The sequence below is a fragment of the Symphodus melops genome (genome assembly GCF_947650265.1).
Source record: "Symphodus melops genome assembly, chromosome: 7".
Taxonomy (NCBI): Eukaryota; Metazoa; Chordata; class Actinopteri; order Labriformes; family Labridae; genus Symphodus; species Symphodus melops.
In genome coordinates, this window is record NC_136697.1 from 9,049,918 (window position 1) to 9,063,408 (window position 13,491).

The 13,491-nt window shown below is 41.7% G+C and overlaps 1 protein-coding gene across 2 annotated transcripts in view; it reads right to left on the reverse strand.

Moving 5' to 3' along the window:
- Positions 1 to 13,491, reverse strand: part of cdh24b (cadherin 24, type 2b) — a 178,347-nt gene that overhangs the window by 25,086 nt on the left and 139,770 nt on the right. For both annotated transcript variants that reach the window (XM_079348041.1, XM_079348040.1), the window contains one exon: positions 8,648 to 8,829. In XM_079348041.1, coding sequence (XP_079204167.1) covers positions 8,648 to 8,829 — 182 coding nt within the window. The remainder of the gene's footprint in view (positions 1 to 8,647; positions 8,830 to 13,491) is intronic.

Here is a 13,491-nt window from a genome sequence, read left to right on the forward strand (position 1 = left end):
ATACCGCAAGGGGAAATTTGATTTTACACTTTGTTTAATGGACACGAACACACACATAGGCCAAAGTACGCACATGCGCACAAACAGGATCCTAAAGACATGCATTAATGGAGAGGTCTCAGAGTGAGGGGGCGGCCCACAGCCAGCGCTCCAGAGCAGTTTTGGGGATTGGTGTCTTGCTCAAGTGCAACTCGACAATGCTCAGGAAGTGGACTGGCAGGAAATGGACTGGCCCCAATTTCTGGACTTTAACCACAAGCCTCCAGTGCCCAACCCAAGTCCCGTCCTGAGCTACTGCCGCCCCAGTTAGGAAGACTGGTTTCAATGTAACTCTGATTCTTCTGTCCAAACGTCTTTCTCTGTAGTCCAAATTAGAAGATGTCTATGGAAGTCTCCCAAGCATGAACAGTTCATCGTAAAAAAAAATACATTAACCCATTAATGGACACTGAAACCAGACTCTACAGCCAAAGAATCGGTTTATATCGTGAGTTCATGTTGCCCTCCTCTTACGCACACACAAACCCGCAGACACACCTACACTCTCTACAAGTTTAACCTTCTGCTGTCCTGCGACGCTGCGCTCTCACAGTCCGTTTTGAAATTCAAATTCCTCAGTACAATTTCCCTTTTAAATTCACTTCACAGTTAGCAGAAATTAATTAGCTAACCTGCATGCAAGGCTGGCGATACATAATACATCTGTACTCGAAGAGGCCGACCCACAGGCACACATGCTCGACTGAGAAAGTGTGCGTGTGCATGCATTACGGTAACTATACATTACTGCAGGGCAAATCACAGAGGTGGTGCTTCTCCTTCACTGTTCTATAACTGCTGTAAAATATGATGATTCTGAAAACGTGCACGCAGGCAAGTGAATTCCTGTCCTATCCGACGTGTGTGTGTGTGTGTGTGTGTGTGTGTGTGTGTGTGTGTGTGAGTGCACTGTGGCGTGCCTACTTGTGTGCGTTCAGCGCCCTGCTGTCCTTGGCAGCTTGAGTCCTTTCTTGATTTCGTGCATTCTAAATCAAGATCATACATCACATTTGTCTGATGACAAACGCAGCTTTGGACATTTCTGCCAACAAGCACAACTGCAGAGTGGAGAGAACAAAGCCTCTTCTAAATCTCCTCTTTTGACTTTGTTCTTCCTCTGCCGCCTTCTCTTCCCTCTGTCACTTGTCTCTTGTCTTCTCTTTTTTTTCACTCTCAGATGTCCCATGTCTTCCTGTTTTTTATAACTTATGAGCAAGACATTGGTCTTCTTTTTCTCTTTCTTTTTCCTCTCCATCTCTCTCTCTCTCATTTTTCCCTCTGAGGAGATTAACACAATCTCTTCTCCGCGTGAGAAAACAAACACAGATAATCCTGGGCGCGCTGCTGGCGTGTGACCGAGGATTAGCCAGCCGTTTTAAGTGAGAGCATATGGAAATAATAACTAGCAAACTGACACACGCGTGAAGCTAGCTTGTCCCCCAGGTAAGAGGAATGAAAGGCACACAAATAGCAGGTTTACACAGCTCAGAGGAGACCCCAAAAAAACACACCTCTAAAGGGAAACCTCCTGGATCGGGACACCACCGGGTTCATGTTAGTAATGTTGATACACGCCTTCAGTTGCATCCAGTGATCCCACTTTGTTCCACACATAACACATGTGACATGTTTAATGAGGCTGTGTAAAATCAGGGCTTTATCTGAGTGTGTTCTAAAAGTTTCTCTGCTGCATCATAATCAAAACTGCGCCGTTATTTAATCACGTGTCTGATTTGCATGTTAAGTATCAGCGTCCATAAACTCTGCATGACTCTTTAAGTCTTCTCCTTCTCTTATAATTGCTCCACATTGTACCCGTTGATTAGAGTGTGATGAGTGCGTTGACTTTTCAACCATTAGCTTCCAGCAAAGGTTTCTCCATTTGTGTTGCCCTCTGGCCATTAGGGGGCACTGCTGTAGAGCAAGGACCAACCGAGTACTGTACCATACTGTACTGAAAGTGCGTTATGCTAATTCTTCAATTACCCGCGACTAACACCACAGTCCTGTTCGCACGCTGTGTCAAAAATCTATTAGCTGCAATAAGTACAGTCATTAACAGCAATATGTGTTAAGTTAATGATTGGAAGTGGAGCGGAGGGTAAAAAATAAAAACAGGGAAGTATAGAATAAAACCAGAGAGAGAACATTTATTACAACAAATTAATAAAAAGTCTGTGTGTGCTTTAGTTTGTGGCTGTTCTTAATGTGTCATATCCTTCTATGTTTTTGTGTGTGTGAGAGAGTGTGTGTAAATGTGAACGAGGCAGACCTGGGCTGAGTCAGAGCAACAGACAAACACACAGCACACACACACACACACACACACACACACACACACACACACACACACACACACACACACACACACACACACACACACGGTCTGATATGGCCTCCAGACACAAACAAGAGTCAGGATGAATGAAGCGAGGGAAGGAGAGAGGGAGGAAGAGATAGGGTGAGGGGTATCTGTGTGTGTGTGTGTGTGTGTGTTTTTGTGTCTAACTTTTGTGTTGCTCCAAATATTTGCGTGTGTGTGTGTGTGTGTGTGTGTGTGTGTAGGTGTGTGTGTGTGTGCTTGGAGATCAGACACACAGAAAGCAACTGAATGCAAAAAGACAGAGCGTATGGGTGAGAGCAGGGAAAAAGGGTGAAGATGGGGAGGAAAAGCGGGGAGGAGAGAGAGAGAGAGAGAAATCTCTTTCTTGCTGGGGGTCTCTGTGGGCCTGACAGTAAATAAGCAGTGATAAGCAGCAGGCAGCTTGAGTCGGCCCCTCTGACTCGGAGACTCTTAATGACCCAGCTTCTCTCTTTACTTCTCGTCCCTGCATCACCCTCTCTGCCCCCCCCCCCCCCCCCCCCCCCCCCGCTACTCCCTTTCTCCCCCCTGCTAATAGGCGCGTCTTCCACGCTCTTCCTCGTCTTCATCTGTTTGATTCTCTGTTTGCCTTCCCCTCCATTTTATCATCTTGTATTCTCTCTCTACCTCATTTTCACTCCCATCTCCACCCTCTAGCTCTCTATTGACTCTATTTCTTCCCAATCTGCTGCTGTTAACCCCCCACTAACACCACCACAGCTCCGTCTCTCACCCACCTCCCATCTGACACATTATTCTGAGGTGGAGACGAGCAGCATCCCAAGTGTCGGTCCTTAAATGAGCAATCTTGCAGCTTTTTGCAGCTCTTTTCCCTTGTCTCCCTCAGTTTAAACACAGGGAGCTACAAGGTCAACTGTGTAATATTGATGTGTGCTGCGGTATACTGTAGATCTCTCTGTGTGGTTTATTGGTGCTTCTGCAGGTATGTGTGTCTCCTGTGTGTGTAAGGGAATGTGCATCTTAGATCTATGGTTAAAGAGATTCAGCCCACAGCAGCAAGATGACCGGCAAGGTCAAGGCCGACTCTGTGGCAACACAAATTGTTCAGCTCGGAAATCCTTCCTCCTCCAGGGGGCACGCGGATCATCTCGCTGAGGCCTGTTAGAATTCTTCACCGTGTCAAAGCCCTCTGACTCTAAAAAGGATGCAGCATGTGTTAAACTACTAATGCAGCCTGCACTTGTGCACACATGCAGGACAAACAAAATAAAGCAAACCGGTTAAAACATTTTTGACTTTATTTTGTTTGTTGCATTCTCAAGTAGGAAGGAGTCCACTGTGCTTTCAGTGGCATGCTGCAATTTGATTCACATGCATCCTAGTCTATAATCACTTTTGAGACTTCAGATGTTTATAAACTCCATGCTCACTTTTTTTGAGTAGAGTGAAACATTTTGACTGTAATAAGAATTTGTATTTTTTTCTTATGTGATTTGAATTCTTCTTGTCCCTAAATATTGTCTACGTAAATTCATGCAAGTATTATAAGTAATGCTATAGCTGTTGGTGTTCCTGTTTAACATCAATTTAAACAGGACTATGAGCAACAATGGTTTTCAAAGATTGTGCCTTCTGTCATTTTCATTCCAAATACAGCAACATACCTTTCTCTACCGTCTCTGATCATTTGACTTTAGCTTTGCTTGATACTGAGAATCCCAGAGCTAGATTGAAATATGAAGTTGTAGTGATCTTTGACGTTGTGCAGACATTTGTGTCTTATTGTTTCATGATTATTTTTCTGAAGTTGTTCGTTGGCTTCACCATAGACTTCATAAAACATAGACGATGTTTCAATGATGTCAACCATTGTTTTCTGAAGCAAATTTCTGAAGCAAAATGGTGGCCATAATGGAAAACTGTCCTAAACTGATTATTGGTCAATAACAACAGACAAAGTGGAACTGAAGCGGCTTTTAATCTCCTGCAATCAATATACAATGCGCCCATAGGTCAAATCAGACACGCCCCAAATGATGCGTAACTCTACACGACATTCAAATGGATGAGTTTTCAAAAAATAATCATCACCCCAAAAAAGTATGTGCAAATAATGAATCAACCCTTTTTATCTAATTTTTTTTTTTTATAAAGCAGGCTTCTGCAGTCCGCTTTGTTTGTGCGGCAATTTAAACGCCTATTTCACTTTTTTTTTTTTCCATTACATGGACATGAATTCCCTGAAAGACTAAATCCATTAACCTATTCCAGTCACTATTATTTTATTCATGTAAAGAGTTTAATGCAGCTCACCCACTTTACACAAAATCCCAGCTGACTTCTGAAATGATGCACAGCAGCATGTGTAAATATTCAATTTATGTTCCACTGAGCTCGCAGGCGTTTTAAACAAATCTGCATGTAACCTGTAAGTCTTCAGTTTCAATATTTCACCCCAAGCAGCAATCCAGGTTTTAATCTGCCTCTGCCTCTCGAGGACTCTTTGTAGAGGGATTAAAGGCGCACAAAGCAGCACCAAGGAGGCCATGTTGAATTACTAATTGCACATTTTGTTTGGGTTTTTCAGATTGCCGTGGCTGCACTCTGCCGGTGTGTTGGTGGTGTTTGTTTACATGTAATTTTCCCACCTGTTTCGCTCGCCTCTCAGCACATGTTAAATCGATCAATCTTCCTTTTACACACAGCAGGTCCCTCCTTTAATACACTCACTTCTTCTTTCCGTCTTGTTTTTGTCATGCTGCTTCCCTCCCTCAGCTCAACTTTCTTTTTTTTTTTTTTTTGTCTTTCTGGATGAATATTTCCACCTCCCTGTTTCTCTCAGAGTCTTGCTGGGCTAATTTCTCTCTCGAGCTGTCAGTGATTCTGCAGCTCATGCCGTCTCTGCCTCTCTTTGCATGTCTCTTTCTGGTTCTGCCGTTCTTTTACTTCCTTATTATCCTGCTCTCTCTGCTGTCACTGCCTCCCAGGACCTCATTTTAACACCCTCTCTCAGCATCTTTCTCTCTCTTACTTCATCCCTTCTCCCTTTCCCGGGTCCTCGCCTTCCATTTCTTTCTTCTTGCATCTCTCACCAGATCCATCCCCTCTCTACCTCCCTGCTTCTCTTCAAAGCAGCTCACACTGGGCTTGAAAATCCTGCAGCACACACCTCCTTCAGGTGCGGATTGTTTTTAACGAATCCAAGGCTGAGGACTGACACAGTGATAAAACTCACATATGCACACCAGACGGCACCACTACCTGGCTTCAGGAACACAAACACTAATTCCTGTGAACACAGGAGAAACTCAAAACACTCACAGGTGGCTTTAGGAAATCTTGATAGATCTTTTTTTGCCAAATTGATGTGATTCTGTGCAAATCCTCTCTCTTCTAGGTTTTTGGCAGCCTTTAACAAACTTCAGGAACATTTTGAGAAGTTTTCAAAGAATTTAGGATTTTTTCTCAAAATTTGAAACCTGCCAAATGTGAAGTTACAGTTTTGGGTAGTGAGACAGTTCTAGGAAGTTTGAACAGACAGATTGATGTGACAGATTGACGAAGAGGTCTGGATTTGTTGCTGAAACAATGTTGATTGAATATTGAGTTTTTGAGTCCTGCCTCAGTCCAGAGTTTGAGGCCAGCAAGCTGTTATTACTTGAGAGGGGAACGTTTTTGAAGTGCTCACCTTAAGTCTTAAGAGTGTTAGAGGTGCACAAAAAAGATCCGGGGGTTCAAAATGCCCCGAAATCAAATATCATGTGGAATCTTCAAACCACCGTTAGTGATGAGACTAAAGCTGTTTATCACAGGCTCAGTGATGAAAAGTTCATTTCAGAATGGCCATTCACTTCAGAATCGTGCTCACTGTGTTGAAAATGTCTCCGTATTTTCGTATGTTTAGCTTGAAGAGCATCTCGATGTTTTAAAATGAAAAATGTTTTATTTTAGGGTTTCTATCTTAAAGGCAGAAAATTTGACATAAATACAGCAGAAATCCAGTTTATCCTGTGTAAATGTCTCTCTGAGTCATGACTGTCGACAATGAGTGAGAAGTGTGAGTCCTGAGAGCTGTACTGTTGTCAGAGCCGTGTTTACGTATGGGACAGCCTTATGAATAAAACTGATTAGACAAAGGCCAGACAAAAAAAATAATAACATAGTCTACTTCCTGCTACGTCACGTAAGTGTGTTTAGGTCACAGTCATTCCGTGTCAATTTACGCTTGCGCTTAATGGTGCTAAATGATGACATATACTGATTGAACTTCTTTAGAGAGGTTAGAGGTGTCTCCCTGGAGCAGAGGCTTCAGAATAGTGGAAGTGTGTGTTTTGGTTTTATGCTGGTACTCAAGGCCGACAAGTTTTCCTTCTTCATTGTCCAAAGTAGGATGTATAAAAAAAATACTCCAAAGCTATCCTTTCCTCTTAAAGAGGAATTTAAAAAAAAAATAAGCTGTGGGTTTTAGCAAAAGGATTAAATTGTGTTTTTGTGGGGGACTATTTTCTGCAGAGGATTTGGGCACACTAACTAAAATACATTCACAGTATTTATGGCACCAGAATTGTGCATGTGTGTGTGGGACTGAGTCAAAATAAATCACTGTGTTTGTGTGTTTGTACTCACTAACAAAAACCTAGTTGAAGGCTTATTTGTATGTTGTCTTTAAAGAATCCTTTGGCACGTTGAAATAAGATATACAAAGGGCTTTGGCAACATGTGATCAACTGAATATTGCTTGTGGAAGTGGCAGACATTTAAGATGAAGAAGATGAGCAGATCAATCTCATCTCTCATATTACCTGCTAATAATTTGTGCAAACACACACGTTGCTCTTGAATCCCAGTGAAGTGCACTTTACGCAGCTCGCTCATTATGAAGACACACTGTGGTGACTGACATCCCACAGATCAGAGAGGTGGCTGACAGCATTAATGGAGACACACGCATGTGTTTGTATTGAAGTGTTGGAGGCTCCTCCGCAGGGCTCATTTGAAATGAAAGCGTCTTATCTTAGACATGCCCCCCCCTCCCCCCCAGGACCCTCCTACACCCTATTAGGTTTACATTACATGTGTGTAAATTCCCCACCTCTCTTTCTCTTCCTCCTCACACAGACACGTCTGTATTTCAACAAGCCACGCTGGTAATAAACAGGTGTCAGCGCTCGTCTCCTCTCCACACACACACACACACACCGACACACACACACACACACACACACACACACACACACACACACACACACACACCGACACACACATCTTCATAAGAATGTGATCAGTGGAGATGACAGGCAGCTTAGGGAATGACCATTTGAAATTGAAATCATCTCGTATTACACTGACGGGGACTATTAGCAGGCTGAACTCTGAACACAATGTCATTGATCTCTCTGCACATGCAAATTCTCTGTACGACAAAAAAAATAAAAAATCCCTTTCAGCACAGAGGGCAGCAGTCAAAACAGCCCCGCAACATGGGTCACAACATTTTACTCTGAAGGTTGCTCTCAGCTGCTGCAGACATTTGCATTCGGATGCATCACGCTTTGATTGGGTTTCGCACGGATGTTTGGATGTGTACACAGATGGAAATATCGCTGAAGAAAAAAAAAAAAAAACAAGAGGCTGGTTGGTAGTGAATGGAGCAGAAAATTCATTTGTCAGACACCCTTCACAACACTTTGATGGAGTCAAATGAGGAGACGAGGTGAGATGAATGCAGATTTGAAACCCGGATGACAGGCACCTGAGATGTGAGTCATGGGAAATCTTACACCTCAGTACAGTGTCTTTGTGTTTATGCAGCTAATTCTAGGTCAATGGGCTTATAGGCAACATGAAGAAAGCTCGCAAAAAAAAATAAAAAAATCTGCCGACGTCAGCAGAGTCATCACCTCTCCTCCCACTCATCATCTGTTCCTCTCCTCCTCTCCTGTTTCCTTTATCTAGTCATGGTTTCTCTCCTGACGTCCAAATGACCCCTCTCTCCCTCCTCTTCCTCTCCTCATGCATCCAATTTGTTTTCTCATTTGGATCTTAATCTTAATCTCTTCCTCTGTCAGGTCAGCCGTGTAAGTGATCTGTTTTAATTTCCTTCCTGTTACATTCTTACACCGGACAACATCATCATATTGTCCTTGGTGGTCTTGGTCCGCCCAGTCTGAGTAAAAATGCATTCGATTCCTAGACGAGACCACAAAGTTGTCCGGAGATCGATCTCGAGCACTACAACACAGCTGTTAAATAAAATTCCCTCTCTCCCCCTGCCGTCTCCCTCACCTTGTTGAGTGTGATGACCGCCTCCTGGTTCACCCCTGTGATGTTGAACGTGTCCCCCGTTTCCCCCTCCAGGATGGTATAGTCCAGCCTGGCGTTCTCTCCGAGATCGGCATCAGTTGCCGAGATACGGCCTATCTCTGCCCCGGGGATGGCCAGCTCCGAAACAGAGAAGGACCACATACCTGAGGGAGAGAAATGTGACAGAAACACATTAGAGAGGCAGTCTTTGTCATTTCATGCACTGATACACCTGATTTGTCGCTTAAACATTTAATTCTGTCTTTGGAGCTGTTTTGAAATTGCTGTTCCCCACTCGTGCTGAGCCAATATTTACAATATTTCATTCAGATAAGGCGGCTTTTAATTTAAAAGAGGATGAAAGAGAGGGATGAAAGAAGAGAAGAGGCAGAGTGTGGGTGTTATTAAAAGCCAGGTAAAATATGGCCTGAAAAGCTGCTGTTAAGAAAAAATGAAAAAATAAAAGAAGCTGGGATTTAAAAAAGCAGAAAGAACAAAGTTGATAAAGAAAAAGTAAAGATTACAGGCAAGAAAGCAGCTTCGTCTCCTGAAAACATTTAAACTTGATAAAAGGAGCTAACTCCTCATCCCAAACATCTCCTTTCACTCCCTGACTCAAACTAACAAGGATTAAGCGAGATAACAGCCTCTTACATGTTTTAAGTAGCTCATTATTTCAGTCATCCTGCTGCCTTTGCAGTTTGTATCATAGTTACACACGTTCTGTTACTGTTATGAGTCACCAGCTGCACCTCGACTATAAAACACAGAGCAGCAGATACAGTGTGGAACATCTGTGAACTGGCATTAAAAGCAAAACAAACATAAATGTACATTTCTACCCAGCACTTTAATGTCAACAGTGCACACTAAATAAATACACACACACACACACACACACACACACACACACACACACACACACACACACACACCGAACCAGCTGCACTGACAAGAAGTGGTACAGTATAGAGAAGGTACGTTATCACTCTTTAGGCTGGTGAGTACACAACTGACAAGCCCATTCACACACAGCTGTTATCGGTGAGGTGAGAAAGACACACCTGTAAATGTGAGCCAAGAACAACAATCGCACAAACACATGCTGGTGGCAGAAGAAAAGATAGGCAGCAACTTCAACATGACAACAATTCAAGATGAATGTTTCAACATCAAAAGTCACAGACAGTAGATGTCCAATTAGTACGGTTTGATAATAAAACAATTTGACTTGACACTCCAACAAAAACCTCCAAAGACATGTGACTAAAACAAATTCATTATTTTAATGATCTGATCCTTCATTATGGTTTTTGGTCGAGTTAAGTTAAGCAGCAGAAATAAACGTGCATGTGTTTCGTTGATTCTGACGCCCCCTCTGGACGAAGCTGATAGCCATACGTTATATATGAGGGAGCATTTTTGGTTATTGAGGTCACTTCAGGATTCACTTTGGGTTTTTAAAATGAAGGTATTAAACTTCTCAACCAGGTAGATGAGTGCAAGCAATTAAAGTAAAGTAAGTGTTGGGGTGTTTTTATAGTCAGATCGAAGTTAGCTAACGACAGGAAAGAGTTATGAGTAAAAGCCTAAATTTACCTATTTATAATCTGCGATTTTAGATTTGTTGATTTTAGTCCATTGTTGTCTATAATATGTGTTTAACTTTGAGCTGAATATGACCATATGTTTTCGCACACTTGATCTTGTCTGTGATTGGTTATATGCTGCTTACTCCACCCCTTTTATGTGAACGCACTCATAGAAAGTCTGGGTTGCATTATTAGGTTGATAACCAGCTTCCTGTTACCTTTAAGGGCTTTGATAACTTTTATAATGATACCATTCATTCACAATAATCATTTTGCTGTTGAACCTTCTCGTTGAATTTTTTTGTTTTTTTTGTTCATGCTTCGTCATCATAGTTATAAAACAGAATCCTAATAATGTGGAAAGCCTACGTTTCCTATGGGCCAGATGTTTGCCAATAGAGTGTCTATACAGTGACAAAGCCAGATGTTGCCATGTGTTTTATGAATAGAACCGACAAACCTGTGGAAGAGGAGGGATCAGTTCACAACCAAAAGTCGACACTTGTTTTCACCTGTGTTCCTTCACTGTTTATTTCTTCTCTGCTCTCTAACTCTTTGTTGATCCTGATGTGTCTGTTTGTGTGTTTTCATTTGATTCGGGTTTTTTTTGCGTAGGTTAATGTGTAACAAAAAAGCGTAACCCAAAGTGTTCATGCTGCTGGTTGATTACTTTCCCGTCCTGTGTCTAAACACGTCCAGTTAGAGTCTGATGGAGAGCTGCCGCTCTGCTAACGTCTACAACACCTGTGCACACAGGCTGAAAGCTATGCGACACCAATTATCAACACGGAGAGTGAAAGATATTTCACATCTGCTTCTTAATCCGTGAATTTGGCTCGACCATTTGAGTAGAATGTGTTAATCACTAAAGCGACGACACAGATCTGGAGAAAATGAAGGCAAACTGGTGATTGAAGTCCAATCATCTGGATCGTGTTCCTGCCATCCATGATTCATTTGACTTTTCCTGCAGGAATGAACCCTGCAAATTCTCACTGATGAAATAAAACCATGTATTGAGGACATCCTTCAGTTAGATGAGCTGTTTAATGTGTTTCATACTAAAAGGATCAGATGATGGAAGAATATTTTTTGATTACATGCATGGAAAATTCAACACCATGGCACAAAGATTAATTCAAATTGCAGGAGGGAAACAGTGAGTTACTCTGTCTCTTCTCTCTTTCCAAGCTGACACACACTTATCAAATTAAGAATCACCATGTTATTGCACCGTTAATAAAGTCGGTGTATTTGCATTTCGTCAGCTGGGATGGATTTGGTTGGATTACACAAATTCCTTCTGGATCAAAATGGAAGCATAGTGAATGTATTAGTTTAATTTTGTCAATAATCTGTCTTTTACAATTTAGATGTCTCCACACTATGATCACCTGACTTGCTGTTTTGCTGAAACAAAGTTATCCAATTGGGCGGCCTGTGGCTCTTTTCCCACGTCATTCTTCCCTGTCTCTCTATCCCTGATTTCTGACTCGATCCACTGTCCTGTCTCTAAATAAAAGGATAAAAAGCCCCAGAATATATCTTTTTATTTGCAGATAGATTATTCTATAATGGCTGTGAGAACTACTTCTCCAAATCAACTGCAGACACTGAATTAAGATGTAAGCAGCTACCTCATAGGGTTTTCCTCAGAAAGGATGCTTGAGCAGCACGTTAATGGGATTAACACAGGCTGTGTGTTGACTGTGTCTCAACCCTTTATGCATTGATGTTTTCTCAAACAGGTTATCAATGTCTCAGTAGTCTTGACCCTGAACCTCTTTCCATATATGTTCAGAGACAGGACAGTCACAGAGCTACAAGAAGCATATTGAAAATCTTTTACAACAAAGGTGAAATGCTGCTGAAAGTGAAACCGGCAAAACCAAAGTAAACTCATTTTTATTTTGTCTGCCTTACATTTGCTTTATAGAATATCTGTCGAATTAAATTGTGCCATATGTCTTTTAATGTATCCTCATATAGTAATAAATGGTTTGATGTTACTGACTGCTACTGACTCTTTACAAAAAGGCCCACCAAGAGAAAAGAGTTGTCCATTAACCTAAGCTATAAACTCTCTATGAGAACTCTCTGTGAGCATATGAGTTTCATGTTTTGTATTGAATATTTTAAATGACATCCTCCCGACTAAATAAAGATAAATTATACTTACTGCTTTAACTGCTCAGCTTTTAAATGGTTAAACATTCTGCACAAAGAATGTGTCAATTTGACATGCATACCCAAAGTGATACCGTATACTTTATATTGTCCACATTTACATGAGTCTCCTCGTCTGCACTGTAAAAACAATCGTGGTAACTTATATTGTTAGTGTAACTAGAAGTTGGTGCTAACTTAATATTTCATGGCATCTCAACTTGTGCAAAGTTTTCCAACTTTTAGTCAATTACAATAAAAACCATCAGTCAAAAGGAAAGACCTTATCAAACTGAACCAAACATAAATAAATGTGTCAGATGTGGTTAAGCAAAGTGGCTACATGCAGTAGAGCAGTGTTTACAGCTGTCGCCAGAAGGTTCCTGGTTAGCATACCATATTGGCCTTCAATAGGAAAGAAACAGTGTTTATGAAACAACTGAATTGTAAATACAAGTAAAACATAAATCACTTCAATGACCTTTACATTTATTGTGAGTGAACAACACATTCTGCGATTAGCTTGCTCTGCTTTGCCCTGCACCTGAGGAATTTTCAGGGTGCAGTGGATTATTGATTTCATTGTATATTATTATACCGAGTGGCACCTGCAGAACGTAGGTTGGCCCTGAAACTGAGTACTCCGTCGGTCATTGAAGTACAAGTTAATTTGACTGTGAATTTGGAGGCAGCCTGGACAAAAACTTTTTCAAGTTCAATTCAAGTTAGTTTCAATCATTTTCATTTTTTTTTTAAATTGTATAGATGTTTGGCACATGTTATGAGTCTAAGCCATGCCAGCAGTGTGAATGCTCTGACCTTTGAACACACATGCTGAAATGAAGTGTGTGTGACTGCTTATACCACCTGTGTAGACAGGAGTTAGCATGAAGCGCACTGCTGGCTCTTAAAGGTCGTAAACAGGCCCCATTACCATGTGCTGCTCTTCAGCCCGCTTTTCTTTTTCTACCTAACTTCTTGGATCTCCAGATGCACATGCTTCCTCCTCCTTCTCTTGTGTTTTTCCTCCAGGTGCTAGAAGCTCTCATGGCGTGTCTCCTGCTGCTC